The sequence below is a fragment of the Netta rufina genome (assembly GCF_964035555.1).
Source record: "Netta rufina genome assembly, chromosome: 5".
NCBI lineage: Eukaryota > Metazoa > Chordata > Aves > Anseriformes > Anatidae > Netta > Netta rufina.
In genome coordinates, this window is record NC_140128.1 from 38,739,541 (window position 1) to 38,754,365 (window position 14,825).

The 14,825-nt window shown below is 42.3% G+C and overlaps 1 protein-coding gene across 2 annotated transcripts; it reads right to left on the reverse strand.

Moving 5' to 3' along the window:
• Positions 1–1,919: 1,919 nt before the first annotated feature.
• CIPC (CLOCK interacting pacemaker) lies at positions 1,920–14,290 on the reverse strand. Of its 2 annotated transcripts, XM_084286928.1 has the most exons (5): positions 14,241–14,269; positions 12,714–12,794; positions 11,104–11,278; positions 10,019–10,188; positions 1,920–6,260 (listed from the first exon to the last, which is right to left on the reverse strand). In XM_084286928.1, the coding sequence occupies exons 3-5, from the start codon at positions 11,174–11,176 to the stop codon at positions 5,379–5,381; spliced, it is 1,125 nt and encodes a 374-aa protein (XP_084143054.1). In that variant the 5' UTR covers positions 11,177–11,278; positions 12,714–12,794; positions 14,241–14,269; the 3' UTR covers positions 1,920–5,378. The 2 variants fall into 2 exon arrangements, with proteins under 2 accessions (XP_084143054.1, XP_084143055.1); XM_084286929.1 differs by lacking the exon at positions 12,714–12,794 and having other exon boundaries at positions 14,241–14,290.
• Between the last annotated feature and the right edge of the window lie 535 nt (positions 14,291–14,825).

Below are 14,825 nucleotides of genomic sequence, written 5' to 3' on the forward strand. Positions count from 1 at the left end.
CATAAGTGAGGGACAGGAATTCACTAACCTTAGGAGCAACAGGTCCAGAGATGATTTGGACTTCGAGCCTGATGCCATGGCTGCTATAAAGATGAGACAGTAGCAGTATGGAAGGTTGACATGGTAGAACGCATCTTACAATCCTGTTTTGCTTTCGGTGCTTCATTTAAAAATGTATTTAAATAAATTTAAGGGATCCGAAGAAGATGGACACAGGTGAACAACATACTGAAAAGATTTGAGAGCGTAATCAGTTACTTTAACAAAGAAAGCTGAGAAAAAGCTAAGGAATTACTTGTTCAGTTCATAAATGCCTACAGAGAACACAGCAATGTCACAGCACGTACTTCAGCTTAGAAGACAAAAGGTAGAAGATCTGACAGCTGGATACCGAAAGACAACACATTCAAATTCAATATAAAAGGCACATTTTTAACAGTAAGTAATTACCTTCTGAACAATTTGGGTGGATCTTCATTGCTAGGCACTTTCAAATCAAAGCTGGATGCTTCTTCTAAAAACACACGTTAGCTCAAATGAGAATTTGAAGAAGTCTTGGAAACTGTGCTCCAACAGAAAGGAGGCCAGAACTCCTGGTGTTTCCTACTGCCTTCTCATTCAGATTACAGGAATTTACACTCAACATTAACATCATCTCATGGACTTACCCCAAAACACACAGATTTAGAGAGAAGTCTCACGCACTTTCAACACTCTGGACCATATAATACAGCGGGGGGCTGTATGACTACATTATACCCAAAAAGCAGCGAGGTACAGCTAGAGCGTAAAACTGTGCAGGCAGGGGCCCCTATTTCTGTCCCAGGAATCATGAGTAAGCAAGCAGTAACAGCAAGCTACAATCAGCCTAGTGGGTGCCAGAAATTTTGCATGCCAGGAGATTCCTCAGCCCAAGCCCATGGAGACCTCTGCTCCTTTTAGGCTGTTTGTGTTACAAGAAAAAGATAGATACAGTGCACCAAAAAGAAGCAACTGACTTTTTTGGTCTCTGTGAAATAAAGGTCTGGCACCCTGCAGATAAGACTTTGCAGTTTAAAGAAAAACCTATCTAAAGGAGACATAAACACAATTCTGGTGAAACATTTTCTGCTTGAATTGCACCCATATCCGTCAGGAGTACCAGGGTTGCAAATGCTGAGTTTGCATTCTCGGGGAATAAAAGCACTTTGATTGATGTCACTCCTCCTTGGATGCAAAGCAACAAGGTTCAAGGTATGGCTCTGTCTGGTTCAAGTAAGAACTTGAACCAGAATCTCTTTACCTCACAACAGGACCTCAAGCCACAAGGCTGCTGGGCATTGCAGGAACAACTGCTCAGTTCTTGCTGGAAGTTTGATCTCTGAACAAAGGAAAAAATATAAGGATGGCCACATTTTGAAAAATGTGTTTTATTGAAAAGTTGGCATACAGATTCAGATGAAGAACATTTCTTCTTCTTCAAGAGAGTAAAATTTCACTCAAGTAATTCTTTCAGCAGCCAAGATACCCACACCCACACTTCACAATTCAGAATTTCTGCATATCTGGCTGACAGGATGGCGATAGTGTAGGAGTTCACCCCGCACAGACGGTGAGCATTATGTACAGTCATCACATGGAGATAACAGTTAAGAGATTCAAAAATTCTTCCAGGTTTTTCATGACAGATCTATGGCAATGGTCACCCACTGCAACGTATTTTTAGTGTTCTGTACAGCCCGCTTTTACCCATGCTCCTCCCAGAAACCCTTTAATTCATACATACTGGTAAAGCTCACGTGATGCCCTTCGGAGAGGAACCATAGTATCACTTCTGTGATCTGCACTTTCTCACATGGGAAACGTGCTCCTGTGGAACTATGTAAAGCATGCTTTGGAATTAAGGACTTTGCAGTTCAACAGCATTAGGCTAACCCATAGACTTGTCAAGTATATACTTTATTTGATTCATATTTCACAGTCTGTTTCTATAAAGATTTAACAAAAAGGTCATGTTCTGTAACAGAGTTCTTAGGCTACTTTATTCAAAGCTGGCAATGGAGACTTAAAAGTACAGAAAATGTTTACATTCCAACTAGAGCAGTAGAACTTCAAAAATACATAGCAAAAGTAACCAAAAATACCAATATTTATTAAAACTTAATAGAAAAAACAGCAGTCTGTCTGAGCCATCAAGCTACCATGCATGCATGTCAGCAGCACCCGAAGCCCCAGCAGACCGTCTCGCTGACTTTTTTAGACTGGGACAGCTGTCTTCAGGCAAAGTTGTTAATGCAAAGCCTTACTCCTTCAAACACCACAAATCTGTAAGTTCAGTGCTTACAGGTTTCCAATCAGAGGCTAATGTTTCTGCTCATCTCTACTGGACCAATTCCAGACCCTGTCCAGAATCAAGATCTATTCCGGTCCTAATACAGTCAACTAATTTTCTCAAAACAGCTCCAAGCTAACCTATTTTATTAAATTGCAGCCAAGAAAGGAAAGCTCTTACTGTTTAAAGCTTTACCAGGGCTTCCAAGAGTAAAGGCAGCTATAAGAAACTGAATAGAAAGGTATTTCAGGATGGATTTATTATTAGGGGCCTTCAACAACCTTTTTTATAGCTGAAAATCTTGATGAAACATTTATCTAGGGATATAGTTCCTTGCTATGGGGCCCCAGAGTTAAATATAATAGTTCTAGAACAGATTTTTCTAGTTCAGCAAATACCGTAAGTCTGGCCTGGTGGCTAGTAGATTTCTAACCAGCTGCTGGAATTTATTCACAGATTTACTGAGATGCTAATATAAATTATGCCAGCTGAGATGCCCATCATCTATAAACACACACTTCAGCCCACCCTTGGTGCAGTGTGGACTGAGAGTTTTCTCAGCTATGGTCTCCCTAAGTCAAAGGGCATCATCCTGCAAGGCCAGTTTTTCCCTTCCTTTTACTCCATCAGAGCAGTGGAAATAGGATGGAGAAGAGACTCAATACTAAGAAAAATTTCTGTACTGTGAGGATGGTCAAACACTGGAACAGGCTTCCTAGGGAAGCCTGACTCCATCACTCTGTTTTGTAGAACAATCACTTCCTAAAAATATGTACATTCTGAACTTCCTGTTCCCCTCTGTAATTGATAGGTAGAATCTTATGAAAAATAGAAAAGATATCCTATGCACTTTCCCACACTTCAACTTTATGTTTATTACAGGTATCAGATGAATGGAACTACTCCCTCCTCTCCTTCTTCTAAGAAGCTCAGAAGAAACAGTCCTATCTTCTGAGATTCTTTTGTACAAATGGCCCAAGGCACCGTCACATCTATGCCCCCAGATGTGGGGATATCACACTTAGTTCCAGAAGAGCTGGATGTGTTCTACATTATTACTCAGAATTACGCTGCCTTCAGTTTTGCTGGAGTTTGGATATTGCTGTGCTGAGAGTTATGAGACGTACTATTACACACAATCATTGCAGTTATATTTAGACAAAAAAAAAACATGATAGAACACAGCCTATGAGATTTTTCTCTTAATGAATTCCCATGTACTGCACTAGCGCCTTCAGCAGGCGGGCAGGATACCAGAAAAGGCATTGCTATGAGTTTGTTACAGTTCAAGAAGGGCTCTAGGGTGAATCCTGCCACAAAATTTCTCTTTAAACCTATATGTAGTACAAGCTTGACTCACATTTCTCCTCTTCTTGAGGCGTGTACAGCATTTCTTTTCATCACTCTAAAAAGGGGGAAACTCCTTAGAGGGGGAAGCCCCTTACACTTTCTCTCATGCATGTATTTTAGGAAGACTACAAAAACATTCTTCACAGTCTTCTGCAATCTTGATTCTCGGAGGCATCTTCAGAAAATGAAGAGGTCTAATCAAAATTAGCATGAGATCTGCTCTACTTTCAAGTTCCTCTTCTAAAAATCTGAAGCAGCTGATACAAGTGATCAGAGCATCAAAATACCCAGTGACCTAGACAACATAATTTTTGAAAGCATTTTCAAGTGGAAATGAACACACCATAAACAATCCAGATTTCTTACCCTTCTTAGGAAAAGACATTCTTAGCTCTCTTACGCAGCCTGCCTCTGGGAAAAAAAAAACCCTCCACACTGGAGGGACTGACACAGTTAAGTGCCTAGAGAAGCTGAAATGAAATAAGCATCCATAGAACAGCTTTTGCAACGTGACTACTGTGAATGTCTACTAATAAGGCCTAACATCTTATGCACAGTGTAACTATATTTCAAGGCAAGCAGGCTAGGAATGATAAATTGATGTGGAAGCAAGTAGTTTTGGTGTTTGTTTTATTTCTTTAAGTTCAAACTCAAGTAGGTCAAGTTTTTAGGAAGATTATCCAAGCTGACACTTCTTTTGTAATAGATATATTCATCTGACTTCTCTCACTAACAAAAGGGAGGGGAGATGGGAGGACTTATTACACCACAGGCCATCATGCTCTTTTTCCTTTCACTTCTTTTTTCATATTTGGCAATCTAATTTCACAGCAAAAGAAGAGTTGAGTCTTGTAAGTTAGATACACAGATAAAATGGTAAGCAACCAGTCTCCCTATGTTAAGCCTGGTGAATGAGTATCTTCCTTATACCATATTCAGAACAGCCTCTGCAGCCTGCCAAGAAAACCCAAAGCCACTTGCCTTGTGCACTTCTTAGCTATTAATGGGTAGTGCAAATAAACACAGCTTTAGAACAAACACTTCCAGTACAAGCCTTGCAATTTTTACTCATCTTCACAGACCAAAATTGAAAATACACTCATCCAAACAAGTCATTCCACTAACGTGCTAAGACACTCTTCACTTTGGTCAAAGACTGCAATGAACACAGAATGCTGCTGCAGCACAAGCAAATCTCCACTAGTTCAAATGTGTTACAACCCCAAAAGCAAGACTCTGCTACGAGGAAAAAAAAGACAGTGACGGTCTAAACTTATGACCCCACAAACCTAAGCTTCCTCTCCTCACGCCAGCTCCCTTCATCTACTTGTAACTGCTGATGGCCCAATACCGGGGCCTGTTCTGCCGTTCCATTCTCAGAACTACCTGAAGATGGAAGTAGGAACAGGAATGCTAGCAGAATACTGCAGCTGACTGCCTCCTCACAGCAAGAATGAGAACATGCCAGCAGAGCACATCCAAGCTTCTGAAGTCCAAGTAACTACAGAGTTAGCATGGAGTTCAAGGGCACGTTGAAACAGTAAGTACCCATCCTGTCAAGATCCCACGGTGCTGTTCCAGTCCCACAACCGGCACTGAAGACAAGTTGTTAATGGCATGCCACTTTGCAAGTCTTGGACTCGGAGAATGCTCAAGCAAAAGCCTGAGACAGGAAATAGGAGGCACGAAAATAACTTAACAGCTATGTACCTTTCTACTACATGTTTGGATAAGCGGAGTCTTCAAGGTTGCTATTAGTTTTCTCTGCTCCTGTTAGAGATGCTTCTAGCTCTGCCCATGACTGCGGAGCATTGTTCTTTATTGCCTCTATGAACAGTTGTGTTTGGTGCTTCAGCCTGTCCAGCTCAGCCTGAGTCACCTGGTTCTGATGAATGAGCTCCTTGGTTTTTAAAGTGATCTCCAGCAATCCTGACCTGCGTAGCACGACGAGCGTGTTCTGAAAACGTCTGCACTTGCTTTGCTGTTGCAACAGCAGCTCAGGGGTAGTGCAAGTCTCTTCAGGTATCAACGGGGGGCTCCACACTGCAGACTGCATTGGAGTCTGTGCTGCACTCTCATTCTCGTGAGGGGTGCACTTTGCTGCCTGCAGAGTTCCAAAAGGCAAAAGGGGAGCCAGACCTGGGAGTTTCTGAGCGTCAGCAGAAACACGGTGGAAACCAGAAAGAGCTGACACTTTCCCACTTGTCACTAAAGTTGAAGGATTTTGCTGATTAGAAGAATCCTGAGGGGTCTTAAAGCTAACTGGTAGGTGGGCAAAAGGACTAGTAGGCAAACCTGTGCTCCTCGATACAGGAGAAGTCTCCATCTTGGGTGCTTCTGTGCAGAGTCGTTTATGGCAACTGGTTTCCTGACGATCCTCTAGATCAAAGGAGTGATCTCTTTTGCAAGGCTGCGGTGCTATTTTGGGATAAGAGTTCAGGATGGGCAGGTAGTTAGTGGAGTCATTTCTCTTTTTCCCAGCAGGGTGAGGGTTAATGGGAGGTGGGATTGATGGGTGAAGAAACACCAGCTGCGGCTGAGCTGGAATCACTTCAAAGGATGGCTGGACCGTCCAAGACTGGAGCTGGGAAGAACTGCCCTGAGAAGCATAAATGGGGAAAAAAAGAATTCTTACAACAATGCTGTAGAAAAGGACCAAAAACCCTTCAGCGAAACAGATGGACTGTGCCATTTCTTCATAATACTTGATATATACTATTCACTCTAACACATTGTGAGCAGCCTTCCATCAAGATCATCCTTCTCTGCCAAAAGAACATAACACTAGAATAGAAGCTATAATCCATAATCCATTTATTATGGAATAGCAAATATTTAAAAACAATTCTGTCTGAATTTATACATTCCTATTTAGGAAAGTTATTTAGGAAAGCATTACAGTGCATGCCTTTATTGTAAAATGCTAGTGTAAAATTATTACTGACTTGAGGCTAAATAAGAAGCGTACAGAAAACTTGAAATATAATTAAGCATCGCAGTTACGAAATATTCTAAAATAGTCAAAGACTGCTCAGATATCTGAGGAATAATTTAGACACCCTCTTTGTCGAAATGCAGCAACTACAATCCTGTCATTTCTATTCTTATAGCAAGCTCTTGAAATGGTTATTTAACGTAGACGACAGCTGTTCAGTAAGTCTTCCAATCTTAAGTACAATACATGGTTTCAATAAATTTAAAACCATGAAGTTAGGGAAAAAATGCTGAATATCAATCAATTCAAGGGAAACTGTCTGTTGTAAGCCCCAAGCAGTTGAATTCCGCACCTCTGATGAAATGGTGCGCACTGAAGCCTTAAAACCATTATATTTCAGGAAAGATGTTCAAGTTTTTATTCCCTCCCACAAGTCATATTCTTCAGTGCAGGGAGGGAGAATACATCAATTTCACAAGATATTACTACACCTTCCTTCTCAAATCCACTACCAGGGATCCTTATGAGATCTCCTGGCCAGAAAGCATGCCTGCTTTTCTGTAAACATATCAAATGGTCTAGTAAGAGATGTTATTTCTGGGAAAAAACAAACAAACAAAAAACACCACCACCACCCACCTCATTTCCCATATATTTAAGTCATCACCATTACATGTACACGAACACAATATACTGTCAAGCTGCTCTTCCAATTCCTAAAGCTTACAGCTCGGAATGTTGCTGGCAGGCCTGCCAAGGGCACAGTTTTTAGCTAGCACTAAGACATTCTATTATTTTTGGAACTGACTCATCTGAAATCCATCTCCTTTACATCAGTCTCATAACGTTTAAACTGGCAAATGATAATGTGTTTTGCTGAAGTCCATTCCCCCCAGCAGAGGACTTTTAACTCATCAAAAGCAGGTACCATCCACTGATTTGGACACTAAAACTCAGAGATGAGATTTGATTACCTACTGTGACACAGAATCCTTTTCATTCAGTAGGTGAGATGTTTATGTAACAGGGGTACAGAACAACTACCTCTGAAAGTTAACATTATGTCCTTATTTCACAGAAGAAAGAACACATTCAAAAGCAAGGTATATGGAAATATGAGTGGTGAAGTGTATATAAAAGACCACAAGGAGTGGTGGCTGAGGGAACTGGGGTTGTTTAGTCTGGAGAAATCAGGAGAAACTTCTCAGAAAGAGCAGTCAGGCATTGGAATAGGTTGCCAGGGAGGTGGTGGAGTCACCGTCCCTGGGGTTTTTTAAGGAAAGGTTGGACCTGGTGCTTAGGGACATAGTTTAGTGGGTGTCGTTGTGGTAGGGGGATGGTTGGACCAGATGATCTTGGAGGTCTCTTCTGACCTCAATGACTCTACTATTCCACAATTCTAACACCAGGCGGAAGATGCAGCCTTAGGAAGCAAGGCTTTGAGGTCAGAAGTTGTCATTTACTGTACATTTGTACAATGCCTAGCACACCAGAGACCCAAATTCACTGAGGCCAAGAGAACTGTGGTAACTGTTCATCTTGCTCATTTTTTTCTTAACTCTGCTATTCCCTTTCTTGTCCCTTCCACTTCTATAAAGTTCTGCTCTTGTTCTCCTACACAAAATCTAACTTGCATTAGAGGAGACATTTATTTTTTACTAATTCTGCAGTTGTGGTTGTTTTTTTTTTTTGGTTGTTTCTTTTAAATAAAGGCTAATGTCTTGCAAATATCAGCACCACTCATCTAGAAAGCTTTCCCGCTTATTAAGGACTTTGACCAGCCTTACAGAAGCCTTGCCACAGCAGCACTGTGTTTCAGGGAATTAAGCCCTGCCTGATTTTTTGTAACGCTGTTAGCTGTTTACACTCTGAAACCAGGACAGCAGGTAAACATCACCACACAAGATCAGAGCGGATCTAGACAGAAGGATGATTCTGACTGAAACTGGAACAAATAAACTGCAGTAACTGGGGATGCTGAGTTATTTTTTTGGTCCAGTGAGCCCAACTGAGCACTTTGTTGAAAAGACCATCTTAATAAGATGACCAGCATTGCTACCTAAGGTAACTAGGCCTAGTGGAAAGAACCAGAAAGATGCTTCATCATTCTCACCTCAACTTGTTGCTTTTGTTTACAGAAATAAACATTTTCCAATTTAACGTGATTGTCCTTAGCCATACACAATTAGATTTGAATGTTACTATGCACTGCTCAAAAGAACCGGGTCTGTTAATTTTATCTACCTCTTCCTCCCCACTTTTCCCATTTGCTACACTACCAACTTTTATGTTATATGTATTATTTAGTTACTTTTCCTATCTGTTTGTGACATGACCAAGATTTTAACATGAAACTACCACTACAATTACAGTTTAATTTTTGAGCCCCAGGCCAACAGCCTTTGGTGAAGCTTGCCTCTTTCGTACTACATGAAAACTTCAGCATTTGTTTAGACAGTACTTCGTCCGTGCACCTAGGGACATGACTATAAACCAAAATTGTTTCTTGTCAAGATAAAGCACAATGCTCAGATCAGAATTAACTCCTCCACAAATGGATAATCTGCCAAATACCAACAGAAACCCATCTCTGCTAGCACTGACACAGCATCCAAGTTGAACAGGTTTTGCTTGTTTTCAGAACAGATTCCAAAGAAAAAGAATCAGGATCTAAACTTTCCCCCCTTCTCACTGTATTCTCAGAAGTATTCTTCAGCCCTTTTTTTATGATTAGAACTTTTCTTCTGCTAAGAAACCATGAGTAGAAGCAAGAAATCTAGTAGTATGGCAATACTTTGAACTTTAAGCTCTTGCACCTTCTGTTACAATGCAGAACTTTTCAATGTCTCACAGAACTGTTGGAGGAAAAACACATAATGTGATATTGGAAGGTATCAACAGAGAATCTAATTGTTGCAGTGAGAGCCATCACACAATTAAGAGAAACAATTGTTGAAGTAAACGTACCATGGCTAACTTTAGGTACAGGTTTAATTTGTTCATCTATGACATTCTGGATTAGGGTTTCATATCACATATAAAGCACCTTTAGGACCTAAGAATTATCAAGCAAAAGCAATCATCCTACTGTACTGTCTAAATTGAATGAAAAAGAAAAATTCCAAAAGGAATTTTTTTTGTTCAGTCTTTGGTGCTATTTACATAACATTCATGAAGATCTGTTTTTCGCAGATTCATTTGAGACAGAGAGCAAATGTAGCAGAGCCTTTATATTCCACATTTTTCTCCTCTTAGTGATTTCAGCTGCACCTCAAAAGAACAGGCTGTCACTAACAAAACTTTTCAGGCTACTCTTTGCTTTCCAGGCTGTAATGACCTCCTACAATTTTTTTTTTTTTTGAAAAGAAAACAGTTAAAAATTAAGATGTGCAATATTTTCCAATATATTACTTCTTCCTTACCTGCTTAACAAGAACATTTTTCATTACGACCATGGGAGAAAGCGCAGGAAAGGAGTTGCTTGTGGTCACCGGGCATGGCCAAGGCCCATCCTCTGCGTTCCAACACAACGCGTTCAGCACGTCCTCCGAGTCAGTCTGCTCCATCGCACTCAGGCACTCCGAACTTCCATCTGCCAGAGGTGGAATTCAGCTGTCAGTTGTTTCACATCTAGAATACTTGCTACCTCCTTTCTGTTCTACTATTCTGCTTCCTTTCAACTGAGCCACAATGAATAATAAAGTTTAATTCTGGAATACCAATAAAATTAGAACTGTTGTGACAGCTGTTGAATGGCCTTTGTTAAAAGGCTTCATATTTCAGGACAGTTCTCATGCAAGTATTGTCTCCCCCCAAAAACTATTACTTCTTGCTCTTTTGTATTTAGTCTCCAAGGAACTACATGCTATTATGAAGACAGCTCCAAAGCTTGGTGCAGGAAAGAACTACAAGCTCCAGCACTGCCACAGCTGCAGTCTGTCCTGCAGTCATTTTGTGTCTTGACACCCATCTACAAATCCAGTAATGCAGGTCTCTCTCATTAAAGTTAAAGCATTACATTAAGCATTTTTAACATTTAAAGCCAATCTTTGCACAATTTTGTGGATTATTAAAACATAACACCATCTACATTTTACTGATGTTATAAAAGGCACTCTTATATTAAGCTACACTGAAAATCTAGTCAAATTGTAAGAGATACTAGATGGAATGATGCACTAGTTCACTGATCACTGGCAAAGAACAAAAATTAATCTTTCCATTCCTACTTCTAGACTCTGAAGTCTAAGATTCTTCCATTCATTTCTTTATTAGGCACGTTTTAAATTCCCATGCCACTGAAATTCACAGAATGAATATAAAGCTCCACTCCAAAATACGATTGATGGTAGGATGGTTTTTCAACCTGTCCTAGATACAAAGACCCTAACAGGTAACCAGACACACACCGTAAGAGGCTAGGATTTGTTTAACACCACGAACACACAAAAAAAAAAAAAAAAAAGAAAGAAAAGAGGAAAAAAAGTGACGTAGTCTTTTTCTAAACCTGAGTATCCAGAGTCCTTGTCAGATTCGGTTGCCGCCATGCTGAAGTGATGGTTCAAGCTCTTCATTGCCATCAGTTTGCCCGATAGTTTCTTGAGGGTCTCAGTACACGGCTATTTTGTCTCCATGCTTCCACAGTGCTGGAGGCACTTTTCAACACCTTGTCCATTGAGGAACTACAAAAACAGGTAAAACAAAATAGAGACTTCCTCTGAATCTAATGCAAATTCCAACACTATAAATCAACAAAGGCGGCTACCTATATCCTTAGAGAAATTTGCTTAACAAATGCCTCAAACCTTAGGTAACTAATCTGTAGAATTCAACAGAATTCCCAGCCTCACATTTGCTCTGTTTATCACACAGTTAGGTTAGCAAAGACCTCACAGTAAAACCAGTTTATGCCCTGCAAAATACTCTCAACTATGCATGTTTAACAACACATTACAGAATAGAAAAGATAGGCAACAATTTTTTGCTTCAACAAACACGTTACTTAGTAGAACTTTTGGGACTCAAGTCTTCCCTCTGCCTCAGGCTGATATTTAAAGTTTCAAGAAACATCCCACAATCCAATCTTTGAGTCCCCTGCACCAACTGCAAGGGAACAATACCATAGTAGACGTGGCTTTTGGGTCCTTTAGCATAGATTAAATGATGCCAGAAAGTCTAAGGCATAGGAAGAAAGAAATTCACTGTGGCAGAAATGCAGTACGGACTTTTTAAATTTATTTTTTTAAACACATGATTGCTGTGAGCACCATCAGTTAATTGACAGAATTTTAGAAGAACTACAGACATGGATGCAGTGGAAAGGGCAGAATGAGCCTGTGCCATTCATCTCCTTCCTTCAGCAGCTGAGCAAATCAAGCAGAGAGTACAAGTCAGCCAGTTTTACTGAACTACCTGAAGTAGAGTTGTTTCATACTTAAAATTACTGAGTAAGTACACGGTAGGTTCATCTGGAAAGGACACTGCTGAAGTTATTTCTAACTCTGTTACGATTTCTGTCAGATAAGGCAATAATCCATTACTGTGCACATCAAGTTATGAAATAGGAATGCAATTTCTTGAACTGCCAGAAGTGCAATGTGCAATTCTAGACTGCTCTGAAGTTCAGCACCATGGGTAACCAAGATAAAAGAGAAGATATCTTGTGTATGGTTGTTATCTGTAATTAAATCAAGACTCTCTGAGTGAAGTGGCATAGCTGTGCATCCCTTTTCACACTGCCAGTAAATTAAGTGGGGACTTCCAGAACAGAAGTACCTCGCATGAGTCAAAGAACCAGATGTAGATAGAAAACTAACACATTAAAGCCAATTCTTCACCCATAAAGGCAAAACAAGCTAAAAGCTGTTCAGAAACATTTTTCAAGAATTAAAGTTGTTCAGTCCGCACCTATCTTACAAGCAGCTACCCCAGGCACCAAATCCCCAACCAAGTCAGCTGTGCTGGGTGAAGCCCAGAGAACAAACAGTGCTGAACCTCCAAAGCTGTGGTTTTGTTATTACAGCCTGCTTCACTCTCAGAGTGAGGTAAGTCTTGTGATCAGAGAACATGCTGGGGATGAAGAAATCCATACTGCTGAAGGTGCAACACATACTATACCTGCAATCACTCCTGGTGGAGTCTCGGCCTTAGAAATGCCTCCTCACACCCTTTCAAAACAAGAACTCCGGAAGGCTGAAACTAAAATCAACAAAACCCAGAAAAATGTAGTTACGTTATGACCTTCTATACCCCATAATCATCGCAGTGCTCAGCTGCTTTCTAAAGGTAGGCAGGCTTTATTAAGTCAAAAAGTTCCTGCTTCTCATAGAAGGAAGCTGAGACTGGCTAACAGAAAAGCGACAGGATGAAATGCAGAAATTGTCTAATAATATCTGTAGAAATTATGTTCCTATGAAGCAACCCTTTCAAGTTGTGTCTCACGTTAGAGCTGTGTGTTTAAAATCACAAATACAGGAACTCAGGAGACCACATCGTGGTCAGATCAGCAGCCCATTAACTGCAGTATCCAGCGATAGCTATCTCAAATGACGCTGCAACAGATACATTCTGGAACAAACTATGCTGAAACGCAGATTTCACCTTAAATCCTGACACCTGGTTGTCAGAATTGTGCTTTAAGTTCTTGAACCTGGGCACCTCCAGTGACGAACTCTGTACATTAGATAACTGTGCTGAGATGCTAGGGTGACCACCTACAAAACTACAAGCAAGACAGAAAAATGCTCAACAGAACAGAAGTTCTTCAGTAGCCTTCTGCCTCATCTTTCTGTCTTCAGTCCCACCTGCTGACCTGCTAACAAATAGAGGACAGACATAACTACATAAAAGCAACCCAGATACCATCCCTCCTCTGGGACCCTTAACAGAATCTTCTAATGAAGTCTTGTCAAGGGATTCTGATCAGGTAACCCAGTAAGAAAAGCATGTATTTTTACCATAGAGAAAAAATGCTGGCACTGCAAGGTAAATTTCAGTATTTGTCTTAATCTGTACGAATTTTAACTGGATTAAAAGATATTAAGCATAAATCCTGCTCCACTGTCTCTTCCACTAACAGAACAGCTCAGCTGAGTGCTCGTGGCACAAACAAGTTTAAAGGGAAGATGAGAGTTAAGTCCTGGCCCACGCTTCTATCGCTTACCCCTCTCCAAAACAAAAGCATTTCTCTTAAGGAAGCAATACGCATGGATGTTAACCCCCAAAAATCAGAACTGGACACGGAACGAGGGCTAGACGCGAGCTTAATGCGCACACCCCAGCTGCTGGCCTCACATCACAGGGTCACTGAGCACCCTGAGCGGGCAGGGACCGCAGGGCTCACTGCCCCAACCCCTGTGCCACAGAGGAGCACCCACACATCGGGCCCTGCTCCTGGCGCTCAGGGACCTCTTGCCCGGCCCGCCCTGGGGCCTGTCCCAGCGCCCGACCCTTCCCCTAACACCCGGCCCTGCCCCGTCCCAGCTCCACACCGCTCCCTCAGCACCCGTCACGCAAGAGCCGGCGCATTTATTTCTCCTCCCTTCCTGAGAGCCTCCCCTGTGCCCTCCATCGCCGCCAGCCCCTCAGAGCCCCTCAGGCCCCCCCCGAGCCCCGCGGCCGCCCCCGGGCCGCACCGCCCCTCACCTGCCCGCGGGCCGCCTCAGCGCCGCCCGCTCCGCGCATGCGCGGCGCCTCCACCATGGCGCTCCCGCCGCCCCGCCGTGCGCCTGCGCAGCGCCGCTGCCTGCCCCCCGCTAACGGCGGGCGGTGTCATGGCGGCGGCGCCACCTGAGGGGAGAAGGCGGGAAGGCGCGAAGGGGTGCGGCTGTAGGGGCACAGACGGCCCTCGGGTCTGTCATGGGAAGGGCTAGCGCGATTTGAAAGTCTTGTGGGGAGACACCTCACCGTCAGGGAGGTGGCGGGGAACTTCAGCTGGCTCTGTGCCTAGGGGGGCAGGCAGGTGAGCGGGGTCAGGAATTTGGGGTGCTGCTGGAGTTCCCAAGTGCTGTGTAAAAAGTTCAGGTCAACGCCCTCACAGGAGTCTAGGCTGCTCTAGAACCTGTCATACCTCAGGAGTGGGAGGATAACAAAAGCCACACGCTAACAGCCACGTACAAAGTGAGGGAGGCAGCATCAAAGGTCCAAAGGCTGTAAGCTTGTCATCTCCAAGAGGAAAAACAGCAAATGGAGAAGCTGTCACGAGCAAATGGGGAGTAAAGGACACCCTTA

Bases quoted from the DNA above. Each gene is read 5' to 3' on its own strand.
- CIPC (XM_084286929.1), bottom strand. From the start codon at position 11,176: ATGGCAATGAAGAGCTTGAACCATCACTTCAGCATGGCGGCAACCGAA. The intron at 10,189-11,103 runs GTTTAGAAAAAG...CACCTCTGGCAG, and splicing joins CAAGGACTCTGGATACTCAG to ATGGAAGTTCGGAGTGCCTG. The intron at 6,261-10,018 runs GTAAGGAAGAAG...TATGCTTCTCAG, and splicing joins AAAATGTTCTTGTTAAGCAG to GGCAGTTCTTCCCAGCTCCA.